Source organism: Chlamydotis macqueenii, chromosome 1, assembly GCF_036417535.1.
Source record: "Chlamydotis macqueenii isolate bChlMac1 chromosome 1, bChlMac1.mat, whole genome shotgun sequence".
NCBI classification, from domain to species: domain Eukaryota; kingdom Metazoa; phylum Chordata; class Aves; order Otidiformes; family Otididae; genus Chlamydotis; species Chlamydotis macqueenii.
This window is the reverse complement of record NC_141556.1, coordinates 61,711,627-61,726,266: the sequence shown is the minus strand read 5'-3', so window position 1 is coordinate 61,726,266 and position 14,640 is coordinate 61,711,627. Positions and strand designations below refer to the sequence as shown.

The window sequence follows — 14,640 nt, the reverse complement described above, 5'->3', positions numbered from 1 at the left end:
TGCAGCCTGCATCAGATGAAAAACCAGTTGTGATTTTTCCATTATATTGATTTCCCAACAGGAAACTTGGGTTCCAAAAAAAACCTTTTCTGAGTGAAGACATTGATTTTGAGGCATCAGTTTGATTTTCCCTCAGAATATCACTTCCACGCTTTGCAGCCCCCAGGATCTCCAGGCAGCCTGTGCTTACTAACTTGTGGATCCACAGAAGCCAAACTAGTGAGCAAAAAGTAAATCTATGTTGTTAAAATCGTAATTCTGTATAATTTTGTCTAATAGGAACTTGGAAAGGAGACATCTGTGGTCATCCTAGGCCCAGCCCTCAGCAGTCCCATAAGCTCTGCAGCTCTTGGGAGTGCTGGGGGAAAAGAAGCTCAACATGAGCCGGCAATGCGCTCTTGTGGCCCAGAAGGCCAACCGCATCCTGGGCTGCATCAAGAGGAGCGTGGCCAGCAGGTTGAGAGAGGTGATTCTCTCCCTCTACTCTGCCCTGGTGAGACCCCACCTGGAGTACTGTGTCCAGTTCTGGAGCCTCCGACATAAGAAGGATATGGACCGGTTGGAGAAAGGTCCAGAGGAGGGCCACGAAGATGATAAAAGGGCTGGAGCACCTTTCCTATGAAGACAGGCTGAGAGAGTTGGGGCTGTTCAGCCTGGAGAAGAGGAGGCTCTGGGGAGACCTGATAGCAGTCTTCCAGTACTTCAAGGGGGCCTACAAGAAAGATGGGGAGAGGCTGTTCAGTAGGGCCTGTTGTGATAGGACGAGGGATAATGGTTTTAAAATAGAGGGAGGTAGATTAAGATTGGATATTAGGAAAAAAATTTTTACAATGCAAGTTGTAGAACACTGGAACAGGTTGCCCAGAGAGGTGGTGGATGCCCCATCCCTGGAAACGTTCAAGGCCAGGCTGGATGAGGCTCTGAGCAACCTGATCTAGTCGGGGATGTCCCTGCTTCTTGCAGGGGGGTTGGACTAGATGACCTTTGAAGGTCCCTTCCAACTCTAACCATTCTATGATTCTATGATTCTTCATGCTTCCAGGTTTCTAGTTCCTTGGAGTCCTTATGCCCAAAGGGTGTGTTTTAGTTGCCTGGGACTGTTTCAGATGCCTCATGGTATCCCACATGGCTTCCAAGGCCACAGCACTCACTAGTCCTGAGCATCCAAAGAGGCACTAAATGCCTGTGTTTAGATACCTGAATTGCTTCAAGTCTTTCTGCTCCTCAGCAGAGTTTGAGACAAACTACTAGATCTCTGAGGAGCCCAGTCTGCCAGGGAGGTGTTTCACCCAGCAAGCAAAGGAGAAAAAGATTAACATTATCATTTTTTCTGCAGTAAAATTTCTTCAACTCAGCCTATGAATGCTTACCTTCTGAGGTGGAACACAACAAATTTACTCAAAATCTAAATATTTTTTACAAGACAAAAAAGTTTGCTTCATAAAGATTCTAGCTAAATGCTGCATAGGAAGTCTGTAAAACATTTTTCTGTCTGGTTCCTCTCAACCATAAACTTCTAAGAGATATGAAGACTTACAATTACACTTACTTACAATTAGACAACAAGAAAATAAGAAGTTGCAGTAGCAGAAAAAAAAATAAAAGTTTTAATTTACAACCAAAATTTCTTTTTTTTTTTTAAAGGTAATCCTGTCAAACATTCTCTTATGCAGAATTACAATAAAAGAAAATGTAAGAATTTCCCATTTACATTCTCTACAAACTTCATAATACCTCTATTCATTTTATCTCTTTTTAGTCTTCTATCTACCTCACACAGGCATTTGTCACCTCCTATTTTTCTAATCATTACCTTTTTTACCCTTCACATCCTTCCAAATCCTTCTATATCTTTCATGGGATGGGATGACCAGAACTGAACACTACAGTCAGAGAAGGCTGAAGATAATTTCTGTCATTAAAATATTCAGGCCACATCTTTAATTATGTATTTGGTCTTCTCCTGGGAAGTAGAGGTCTTCCCCCCACCCCGCCCTGGGACGTCAAACCAGATGCTAACATTTAGTTCACCTTAGCATATTAATGCTATTGAACAAGGTGAGGTTCATGAGGTTATGGCACAGTGTTCTCCTGTGATAATGTTACTTTCCCAACAGTTGGGGAGGATATTTAATTTTGGCCTCTTCATACTTCTAAATATTTGACTTCTCCATGAAAACTTTCAAAACTATAGCTTGTTTTTTTTCATTGGACATATCCAAAATTTATCTACATTGGTAGATAAGGACTTTGCATGGTTCTTCACAAGTGCCTTCCTACTTCTGTACAGAGCCTTGCTACGCCTATGTGAGCCCTCGAAGAGGTTTTTCTGCATATGCAGGTTCTGTCTAATCTCATTGTCAGTTACATTTTGATGCTTATTTAGACTTTCCACCTTTTACCATACCTTTTGTATAATTGGAAAGGATCTCTGTATGTTTGTTTTATGACAACAAGAAAACAGTAAACTTTCTAATGACATTTAGTCTTCAACCTACAAGGTACAAAGCAGATTATTTTAGATGGAACTTCAGTAAATGCTCCTGTGTATTTGAAATAATTCAGATTTTTTTTATTTATAGTGTATACACAACACTTACATACTCTGTGGGAGTCAGCGGAAAGGGAATAGTTCCCCAGGTGCTCAGTTTTTGAGATGCAGCATGTGCTTGTGCAGGTATCTGGATGCATCCTCTCCCCTCCACCTCGTGTCTTATGTACTCTCTGCTATTAGATGAAAGTTTCCAAACTTCTCCGTCATATTAAAAACACACATCATTTTAATACTGCCATAATTGCATTTTCCTATATCTTATATACTTATATATTTGTTTTATATTGTTATATATTTATACAGGTATTTACGCATTTATTTTTAGATATTTATTTACACCAACATGCTCTCATACTATTTTTAGGAAGCTGGTACCCCTCAATCGTACAAATCTGTTCGCAGGTTTCACCCCCCGGCGCATCCCCTCGGGGCTGCAGTGGGGTCACCCACGCAGGAAGCCGCCTCTCGCGCGGCTTTCACGGGGGAGTGGGGGGAGCGGCGTGGGGATCGAGCAGCCCCTTCCAGGAGCTGCTGCTGCTGCCTGCGGCTTGCGGGCTGGGGCGGGGGGGGAAGGTGGCTGGGGGTGAAGCCGTGGCTTGGGCTCTGCTGCCCTCCCGTGGTACCGCGGCGAGAGTCCCTGGATGGTGGGGTGGGGGTGGGTGTCCCGGGAAGGAAAAAGCTGGGGAAGTGGAGAGGTGAGGAAAAGGCCGAGGGGGGATACCCACCCCCACCAGCCCAGACAAAACTGCCCTAGAAGAGGGCAAGCCGGACGCTGGAGATGGCAGGTAGAAAGCCCACCCGTGTCTCTCCCCTCCCCAAGAGGCTGCAGCAGGAAAGATTTCAGAAAAAAAAACCAAGCAAACGCACGCACAGAACTGAAGAGGGATAGAGGATGTGAGTGGAGAAACTGCATTTTCCTCTTCAGCATGAACATGAACCATCCCTGCCCGGGGTGTCACTTTTGGAGGCACTGACATGCACCCATAACAAAGGGCGGATAAACTATAGCTAGGCCGAAAGGTGGGAAGACATAGCCATAGCCAAGGCAGAAAGGAGAGCAGCTTCGCTCTCGCATCCTTAAGCCATGGAGCCAGAATCGCCACCTGAGCTTCCTTATCCCCTGTCCAGCTCTGTTTCTTTCAGGCAGCCTTTTGCAACCTTTGCTGGCCTGCAGCCAGCGGACTCACGCCTGGCAGCCCTGCGCTCGGCTCATGTCCAGATGCACCCGTGGGCAACTTGTTGCCCTTGGCTCATGGCTTAGGGACTACCATGCTGCATACCCACACTGCATCACCCATCATGACAGACCCCTGGAGCCTGATGTAAACCATTGCAAGTTTATATATCGTAAGGATGAAGACAATGAAACATAACATTGCGTTATTCTATTTGTGGAAATCACCCTAGCTTGTCTTCTCCATTATTTTCTTTCTCAAACAAATTTTGAGACGGCTTTTCCTAGGCAAGATAATTGGCTGAAATCAATTCCCTATAGCCGTAAACACGCGCACTTGGAGAATGTTATAAAGGCTGCATTTAAAAGGAAGAAAAAAAACCCAACTGAGCAAAGGTTGATTGCTCCACATCATTATCAGCAATTCAGTTCTGTTACTAGTAGATTATTAACTATATTAAGCTAACTTCAAGTCTGACTAGTCAAAACAAAAGCATTACTATGAAAGCATGCAAGCTCTACCTAAGCCAAAATTGCAGCAAACTCTCTGCATTGTCTAGAGCAAGGAAGGAAGTCAGCAGGTAATAACATCTCAGCAATAACACCACCTCTGCTCCTTCCCCCAGCTGCACAAGCTCCCTTACCTTATGGTGCCTGGGGTTTCCAAACGTCCCCAGTTCTCCCCCAGCCAGCTGCTAAGATCTGAAATGTGTGTGCTGCTCTCTGTGCTGCTCCTCTACCATGAGGCTGGAGAAATCAATGTAACATTTACAGCACCAGAAATCCACACTCTACGTCCCTCTGTCCATCCCCTGGACCCTCAGGGATTTCCTGGTATTTTGGCTTTACATGCTGCAACCTTAACAGAACTGCAGAAATACAAGACACACGTACAAACAACCCCAGGCTCCTTCCTGCCTGGATGTTTACAAACTGCAAAATAGGTTTACTTGAGAATTGCCATCAAGATCCATTCGAGCCACCCTCTCATCTTGTGTAAGCCCATTATTTTTCCCGGTTTCCAATATCCTTTGATTGCATTCCAAAGCTGAAGCTTCTTACATGCTGACATGACACAAACAGGCAGATGTTAATTCAAACTACAAGTTTATTTTGGTGTATTTATTCATTAGCTCATAACTGGGATTCATTTTATTCCAAATTTGTGCAAGAAATATGTGTTATATCTATACTCCATTAAATATGAAATTTAATGATTCTGACAAGTGTTACATTGCCAGGAGGAGCCTCAGTGTTAAAAAAAAAAAAAAATCAAGATTTTCTACAAGGGCAGTACCTTCTGTGTTTATCATGCTGTTAGCTGGCAGAAAGGTGGAACCAGAGTCTATGCATGGTCTACCAAGAACTACAATGCAGGAGATGCAGACCAGAGACAGGGACACAAAGATGGCTTTAATATTCCTCTATGTCACCTGCACTTCAAGTCTGGGTTACTAAGTCCTTCCCTTCAACCCCATGGCATTGCCACCCAGGAGCCCTATAGCTTCACCCCCTTTACATCTTGGCCTGAAAGTCTCACATCTGAACATGTGAGAAGTCTCAGTGCTTCTCACAAATTGGGGACCTGTAAATAAGTCCTATATTCTGCTGGACCTATAGGGCATAGAGCCTTACCTATGGCTTGAGCATGACTTTCATTTTTTAAAGCAACATGTTATTATAGCATGAAATGGTAGCAGAGGTACGTGTGAGCAGCCCCTGATTTTGTGATCGTTCCCTTTAGAGCATGGAGCTGATTATAAGCTCAGTCTTACAGCTCCCCCACCTAGCACCCCTTTAAAATTTGTAGTAAATAACATTGTCCGAGTCAGCACCACGTACGCTACTCTCCTCATGTCTCCCTAGCAAAGCCCTCTCCGCCACGGCCTCAGCTAGAATGCCTTTTGTTTACAATTTCACCAGCTGAAAGACTCTTTTGAGAACAAAAAAAAAAAAAAAAAAGAGAGAGAGAGGAAAGAAAGAAAGAAAGAAAGCTGAAGAGGCCACTATGAGGATCTAATCTATGGCTAAGACCACCCCTTGAAAGGCAGCCTGCATTGCCATCAGCTGTATGCATCGTGAACACATTTGGGTTTAGATCAGCTGTCTGTGCCTTCTCCCTCATTAACATTGATAAAAGCGGTGGCCTCTGCCGGGCGCACGGCATTCCTCAGCATACCAGCTGCAGCTCTATCTTAATGCATCCTATGGGCTTGGAGAATTAATTAGTTCTGATAGTCACCATGTTTCAAAATGATGGCTGTCATAACCCTGCAGATAAAATTACACACCCCTAGAATCTTCCACATTGCCCATTCAGACTCTCTGTAGGCCACCATTGGTTTCTTCAGATGTATGGCACTGGAAAGATTTAACTTGCCAAACCTTTTTTTTTCATCTCTTTGTTATGTTCCAATTAAGTCTGTGTTAATCAAAGGCAGTATTTCCCAAATATTCCCCCCTCGTCTTTCCCCAAGCCTCCTCCTAGGCAACTTGATGGTTTGTGCCCCGCTTCCTCCCACCTACAATTAGCATTCAGACGTTTCTCTTGGCAGAGTCAAAGCCTCCCTCCCCATAGGAAGCTTTCTTCTTCTGAACACATTTTATGTTTCCCTACCCCTCTGCAAGGTGCTTCAGCCAGTTTCCAAACAAAGAGCAAAGTGACTTTCCTCAGACATGTGGAGCCTCCAACCATATTCAAACACCCCCAGGACAGTTTTCCTGCTGTGACCGGCTCCAAAACAGAAGCCGCATACACTAAAAAACAGTAATTCATTTGTTTTCTGCTGCTTACTTTCAAATTACTAACTAAGACTATTAAATTTAGCTCAAGACTGCCCTCACCCTTGACACTCTCTGAGACCTTACTAACAACATCCCTGGGAGAGGAGCTGAGCTGGAAGTAGGGTGGGACCTACCAGAAAAGCAGTACCGGCTTCTATTATTACGCAGAGCTCATGAATGTTCAGGCTGCAATGAGTGTTGTGCTTCAAAATGGTCCTGTTTCTCTGTTATTTCTTCCTCTAAAATGGTGCTTTTGTCATATGATTGTTTGTGGAAATGGCTGAGCTTCATATGAATCTCTGAGACCTCATCACATCCTGCTCAGCCATCTCTGGTTGAGAGAGCTTCACATTCAAAAAATTCAGGGGAACAATACACAGTACAAGTCATGTAGTCAATAATAATTTTTTTTTTTTTTAATGCAAGAAATTATGTGATTATCAAAACTATGTAGAAGAAGGCAAGTGTTGCAACCATCATGTCTGTATCTCCACTGGTTTTATTCACTTAAACTGACCTCATGCGCCAGATGCCTGGCTCTAAGAAAGAACAACCAGTTCATTGCAACACTGAAATAAGTTGCAGGACAAAATATTGTTTTCCAAAACACCTACCTAAATGAACCATCTCATTTTCTCTGGTTGGTTGATATTTTCAGCACAGAAACAGAAGGAGCAACTTGGAGAGAGGCAGTAGGTGGATGAAGAAAGTAAAAAGGCAGCCAGCTCACATCTACTTAAAGGTAGGAGCATCCAGTCCAGGAATGCAACAGCAGAGCGGAGGAAGGCTGTGACACACACAAGTGTACACCTCAGCACACGCTATTTGCAGTATTACAGCACACACAATGACTCTTACTATTCTTTTTCACCTGGCTCCTTGCAACCTGAAAGTTTTCAGAGGTACAAGGGTGACAAGCAGCTGAAACAGGGAGCATCTGAGCAGCTAGGATATCCCCAGGAAGGCTTGGCTCAGCCCCTCCATGTCAAATTGGTCCCAGCTTTCAGGTCTATCTGTGCTCACGGTCACTGTCACTCCCACATTCCTTGCTCTGACTTCCCTCCCCTGCACTAACAGTAAAAAAAAAATATTCAAAGGGACCAACTCCACAGACATATTTGTATTTTGATATTTGTTGTCTAAGGCTTTCAAAATTTTCACCTTCTTGCAGGAACCAAAGAGATCCAAAACCTGTCCACCACTTCAGCTGGACACAGGAGGTGGCACAGCACAAAGTTAAAAGTAAAATATCCTGCTAAAGCCAGGAAAAAGTTAGTGTAGGAAATGCCAGAACATAAAAGTCTCAGCAGAGCTGTATAAGCAGCAAGGTGATGAGAATGTGATAGCTTGCCACCACGACCCTGGAGGAGGACAGCCCCAGAAATACACAAGCTGGACAGCCAGGACAGTATACAAACATGTCAAGGGCGGGAGCTGGAGGATGGCCAAGACAGAAGTCAGCACAGATGCGGCAATGCCCAGGGTAGCACACTGACAGGTGAAATCTCTGTGGGGGATCCCAGAGGTGTGCAGATCCCTCGGCACTCGGTGGCCCGGGCAGCAGCAGGGAAGGGGAGGAGGGACCCAGGTTCCAGCTTGCAGGAACCACAACCATCACATTTCAAAAAGCAAAGGGTGAACCCTGGCAAGACAGGGCTTTCATCTCATGCTAACGGCCCACCAGCACGGACAACAGCGATGGAGCCAGTGGCTGCCTGGTACCTCAGGCATGGGCTACGCCACCGAGGCGGCCTCCTCCTGAGCAAGGCGAGTGATCGCCATGGCGGTTAGCGGGGAGGCCACGCTGACATTAAGGGAGAGGAAGGAAAGGGAAAAAGAGTTTACTTCACACAAATGCCTATACGGGAGGTAAAAGCAGATAACAAGAGAGCTGATGCATGTTGCTTTTTATCTCAATCTACAGGACAGGAAAGGGACGTGCTTGATTTACAGCTCCTTTCATCGCTGCACTGTCTGAAGTGGCAACAGGCAAGAAACCCAGCTGACCTCGAGCTGCTGCAGAAGCTGTCAGCTCCTGCCATCACGCAGGGGCCAGGCAAACATGTTTTGCCCAGGTAGCACAGACCCTGCCTGGCCAGCCACCCTGCCCATGCTCCAACAAGGCAGGAGGAGGTGAAGGAGAAGTTTTACTCCGAAACAACCCACGGAGGATGAGACACAGCCATCGGCAATCATCACATAGCAGAGAAGATCTTCCAGAATTCGGCTCTTTCGGAGAAAAAACAGAGTCATTCCTTCCTCCAGGCCAGATTGTACATTGTATGCAAAACCAAAATGACATGAAAGGCCTTGACCTCAGAAAAGAGAAATGGCATTTCTCAAGGCCAAACATGCCGTCAGCATGCGGCTGCTATCTTGTCTGCATAAACAAGAAATTATTTACTTTCCTCATCGTATAGCAGAAAGGAACAGGATCCGATGAGCATGCAGGAAACATCTTGCCCTGCCGTCTCCTACCAGCAAATTTGTAGTATTCAGTCAAAGAATATAACAAAAGTAGATTAATTTGTGTATTACACGCATATCACCACTGAGTTCTTTAGGAAAACAACACAGAGTTCAAGATAATGGTTTACAACTGCGTCAAATGTTACATTTGTGGTCTAAAGGTGAGTGCAGCATCTAGCCATGACTATGAATAGGAATTTGGGAGAAAGCACTAGGTTTACAGGCACTGTGGACTCTTCAAAAACTTAACCTAGCTTCAAAGCAGAACTTTGTATGAAGGCACCCTTACAGAGTGCCTTCAAATGACGGAAAAAATTATAATGTCAGGGGCATAAAGCAAAGCTGGCAAACTGGAGGCAGCCAAATTATTGGGTATTTAAGACATGAGAGAGGCAGCCCTTACAAGACTGACCAGAGCAGCAGCAGCACTAGGAAAGAGCTGAACAACTCTGAGAAGAGAGAGAAACAGTCTTGCTTTTGGCAAATCAAAATGTCTGTCTACTCATCCCTCCTAATTATTTGCAATTAATAGAGCTACGTTAATTTTCCTCTGCTTAGCTCCAGGCAATGAGTCAAAATTATTTAACAAAAGTAGTAAAAAGAAAAAAAAAATCTCCCTTTTTATCCAGCTAACCAAAGCTGGAAGATGTTCTTTTGGCCTGCTGAGATAAAGTCAGTACTATTTCCCCCAGAAAGTCATTCAGGGAACCCACCCTTACATTATTAGGGCTGATAAGAAAACTTCCAGGGATCCTTTGCTCTGCCTTAGATCAGTTGAACAAATGCAATGATAACAAGCGCAGCAGTTGCTCCCATCCCTTGTCTGTGCCCACCTAAAAGGAGAAAACATCTTGTGTCATAACAGTTCTTAGTTTTGTGTCCTTAGTTTTGTGCTGTCAACAGCTTCAGAGAGAGGGATAAATGAACAGAGCTCCATCAGGATATCCTGTCATTCAGTTGGGAAGGATTTATTCAGCTTTGCAGCGAAAACTTTCAGCAAAGACCCTGCTGCATTTTGGAATTTTTCCTGCCTGCAGAAAAGCCTCACATGCCGTATCCTTCACTCCTTTTCCTTCAGGAAGACAAGAGTCCTATTAAACTATTTGCCTAAGAATGCAGAAGAAATAGCAACTCTAGAAAATAATTCTTTTCTGTTAGAATTTTAGTTCTCATGTCTGGAGGGCTCTGAAGGAAAAAAAAAAAATCAAATTCTTCACAATGGAAAAAAATCCAATTGTTTTATTCCTTTTGGCTTTTTTGGCTGCAGTGAATCTGTGTTTGACGTCACAAGTCCCAGATGAGGTAAGAAGCAGCTTTTTATTCAAGTAATGAATTATTATGTGTCTGCATTACACTGTGGGGCGGGGGCTGTTTCAGTGTTACATAGAGTCTAGTTGTCGGATACCGTATCTGATAACAGAAAAACCCACTTTGACAGTCACTGATGCCATATGGCACTGAATTATAAACCAAGGGCTGTGTAATTCAGCCCCCTGAAAGAACAGAAATGCATCTGTTTATTCCAGATGAGAATATGGCTCAAATGATGTTTCATGAGTACACTGAAAAAGTCTCTAAAAATGACAAATGTAGCAAGACTGTAGCGGACTTACTCATCAAAAGCAACAAAAGAAAACCATTGGAATTTCTGATAAGTCAGAAAATTAAAGCAGAAATTTTTCCTTAGTGAAAATTAGCCACTCTGCTAACCACAAGGAGGAAACAGTATTTCAGATAGGTGGGGGAAAAATTCTAAGGAATTGAGCTGTTGAAAGTAACTGTAAGTTATAAATTTAAGTAAAAATTTGTAAACTTTTGGGTAAGTGGTGCATTTGTCATGTACAAATCCTATGGATCTGTGGAATTTCACAAAATCAGTTTTCACCAACCTTACAGAGAGGCAGAAAGTGTTAGGTTACAAATCTGAACCAGGAGTTCAACAGCGAGACATTCACTCATCTAAAACTGTCTTACAATAGGCTTTAAATTACTGCGTTCTGGACAAAAACAAACACTTGTGGAAGAGGAAACAAAAGGATTGGGAGAAATTGTGGAGGGGAGAAAAAGAAAGAAGCCACTTAGTTTTGTTTTAAATGGAAAAATACTTTGAAAAGTATGAACAAGTACTGGGAAAGGTGTTATCTTATTCAGTCTTTAAAAAAGAGCTGCTAACAAACTACCTTTCTTCCATTTTCCATAACAGCAAAAAGGGAAAATGAGGAAATGGGAGAAAGGGGAAATATCTCCATCATTTAAAAAAAAAAAACATCGTTTTTACAGCTGGTGGTAGGAAAAGAGTATAAGCTATTTTTATTTAGATTTTTAACTTTTCAAAGTCTCTTTGAATTTTCTTGTTGCAAAAATGAAATTTTGTGGGGTGCCTTTTCATGACAACTTCTGCAGTGAGATAATTTCAGCCACTCCTAAACCTTATCCTACAAGTCCAGCAGTTTATACAAACTCATAATGGCTTACTCCGAGCACCTGCAAGGAGCAGGGCTTCCCTAGCATACCTGGTTAAAGACTCAGATAAATCAGAGATACTCCAAGTTTATGATTCTTCAACATTAACAATACTGATTTGACTCAGTGGAAATACTGACAGGGTGGTGCCCGGATTGCATGTTTGTGTTGTGTTGGTTCTTGCTTTTGTGCATGAGTCATCTCTCGTTAGGGACCGACCGTTAAGGTGGCTGCGCTGGTGCTGAGCACCAGGGTTTTGAAAGGCTTGAAGCGTTCAAACCCTCTCGTGTTGGTGCTTCGTGAGGTGGCTTTGGATGGGAAGCAAGTTGCAGAGATGGTCTGCTTTAAATTTATGGGAGCCACCTTAGACCTGAAGCCCAAAAAGCCAGGTCAGTCCAGTGCCCCACCAGCACTGGGCTTTGCCAAGAGGGCTGGGAGGCTGCTCAGTCTGCTCAGCATGGCACTGCTTGCCGCTGTTTTGCCAAGTGTCTGATCAAGCTGTATCCACATTATACTCACAGCTGGAGAAAGGTCTCATTTTTATTTCAAAGACACCTGAAATGCGTCTACCGAACAGTAAAAGTTTTGCAACCCAAATGTAGCTAATTGAACATTGCCCAAATCAGATTTCAGCAGTACATTTATAAAGACTAAAAGTTGAAGACTAAATAGATGTTGAAATATAAATAAAATAAATATAAATAAATAAACTGGGTGATGACTATCAAGTGGAGTCCCTCAGAGCTCACGCAACTTAATCTCCTTGTCAGTGTCTGTGAGACATCCTCACAACCTCCACTACCAAAATGTGCTGCTATCACAAACATTGAAGGAAGAATAATTAACAAGGGGAGAAACCACTGGGCTGAGGGCTTCATCCAGGACTACCAGGCTGTGTGGCACATGTGGAAATCTTGCCCAGGGTGCCAGTGTACCCACCCAGGCCAGCTGTGAGCTTCTGCAACGAGTCTGCAGCATCCCACACATGCCCAGAAGGTCCAGTACTACCTGGACAGCACAGGTTTGCATGTGCACATATGTTGTTTGGGAATCCCTGGACAGATATACTGGAGGATGTCCATCAAGTAACACAAGCGCTGCAGTGGGCTCCATTCTTGGAAGTCATGGCTTGGAATAGATCCTGGATAGCAAATGACCTGAAGCTCCTGCTGCGATGCTGCTGCACAAAGGGTTAATGGTCAATTTGCTGAGGTGGGGGACAAAGAAGACCTCGCAGGGGAAGTGCACAAGTGCACAGGAATCGCTCAGACAGGCCAGGTCTGACAATCCCCATCTGGGAGGGCTATTGCCAAACTGGGCAGGCTCCAGGGGAGAGTTGGGGAATGACTCGAGAACTGGGAAACTAGAGTCATAGCAGGGAATTTTAAAAATGCTCTTTATTTACATGCACAAAGAAAATGTACTTTGATCTCAGACACTAAGTATTCATAGGAAGGAAGCAGTAAACTCAGTAGCAGAACACCTTCCTACCTGTTGTGCAAACTACAGAAGAGCAATGACTGGAGACTGAAGCAAAATCATCACAGACAAATTATGACAGAAGGAACATACCATGGTTTGTTTCTTCATACTGATCATTTCCAAATCAAATTAATGCTTTCTAAAGGTTCCTCTTGTTCAAACTAAATTTCACCCAAGAACCTCCATTATCCTGTGTTATGCTCCTCTGGTATAATTGTCTGTCTGACTTTATAATCTAGGAAACTACTTAAAACATCCACAGACAACTATTAACATATTTAAATATTTTCAAATGGATGATGCTGCTAGAACTGGCCCCTACACACATGCACACACACAGTGGGCAGGTACAGTTTTTCAAGATAAACATTAAGCATTTCCTCAGATTGGCCTGGCAATGATTCAGACATCGCCTTCATTGACTACTTGACTGCTTAATTAAAATCCCGTTTAGAGAGTTCGCTTCAATTCTAGTGTGCCAGACAGGAAGCCTGTCATGGTCAATATTGCTTGAGTGAGTTAAGACCACCTAAATGGGTCTGTACTTAGAGAACAGTGGCTAAATCTTGGAATAGAAAGTGGAGCACTTTAGAGTACTTCCTCTCCAAGAATTACAATTTCATTTATCGCTTTTTGTTGTTTTTTAAAGATCATGTTTTGCAACAGATCATTTCTCACCATTTGTGAATTACGAACTTACTTCTACAAATACTCAGCAGGAAGAAAGAAGATGAAACCAACATTAGAGGGAGTTCAGCAAAGACTTTTTGCTTTAAAATACGTCGACTGTTTTAGTAGTAGAAAATAGATGCTATATTTGGTATATAGATATTTTCAAATTTGTTATTTCTAAAATGACAAAAATACAGTTCTACTACTGTGACAAAACTCTAAGCCTCTTCTCCTTTTTGCCACCTTCTCAAGTCATTTGTCAGATTTGCATTCTTGAAACTGGGACCTCCACAGCAACGGGCACGAGCCCTTGGCATGTGAGCTAGAGGACTACAGCCTGGTTTCCCAAGATGGAATAGTTCCTCCTGTGGCTTTCTCTAGGTAAAAAAAAGAGAGGAGGTACACTTCTCACTGTGCTCTGATGGGGTCAGGCCCATAACTTCTGCCAGATTTCAATGCGAAGCTAGAGGTCATTCTTTTACATCAATTTGAAAATACCAGCCATAGCCCTTTAATTCAGTACAGTGGTGCTGATAATATGAAACACAAGCTTTGGGCATGTAAAAAGGCTTTTGCTGTGCTCTGTGTGCACAGACCCACAGGCAACTTCCTCCACACCTTATGTTTACTTTTGCCATTGACTAGGGAAGGCACTTGCCAGCACTTGTCCTTCTCCATCCTGCTTTGGGCTCGCAAGGCAACTTCAGAACTAACACTCAGTAGACTGATGCTGTCTTGGCAACCTGGCTTTTAAGACTGCTGAACTTAGCATTTGTTGATAAAGCATTCTTAAAAGAAATATGACACTTAGAAGACTTCATCCCGGAGTAGTTGGACCTATTTTGTGCAGACAAGACTAGCCCTGATATACGGTTTATTACCTAGTTTAGCTACAGAGCAAGGAGCTCCTGCTGAACAGGATAGAGCTTGTGGCTGTGAGTGAGAACAAAGCTGAGTTAAACTTGTCATTTTTCAGCAATGCTGCTAGGGTCTACCCCTAGTTAAACCAACTCAGAGAACCTTTTCCTTCTTTTTAATTAAT

The 14,640-nt window shown here is 43.4% G+C and overlaps 1 protein-coding gene and 1 long non-coding RNA gene across 2 annotated transcripts in view; one reads left to right on the top strand and one right to left on the bottom strand.

Annotated features, from left to right (window-relative positions):
* Positions 1–4,507, bottom strand: part of LOC147602125 (uncharacterized) — an 89,158-nt gene extending 84,651 nt beyond the window's left edge. The window contains exon 1 of the long non-coding RNA XR_015259334.1: positions 4,373–4,507. This is a non-coding gene — a long non-coding RNA (uncharacterized LOC147602125). The remainder of the gene's footprint in view (positions 1–4,372) is intronic.
* Positions 4,508–10,185: 5,678 nt separating this feature from the next.
* Positions 10,186–14,640, top strand: part of STAB2 (stabilin 2) — an 83,213-nt gene continuing 78,758 nt past the window's right edge. The window contains exon 1 of the mRNA XM_086754371.1: positions 10,186–10,283. Coding sequence (XP_086610497.1) covers positions 10,200–10,283 — 84 coding nt within the window. The 5' untranslated portion in view covers positions 10,186–10,199. The remainder of the gene's footprint in view (positions 10,284–14,640) is intronic.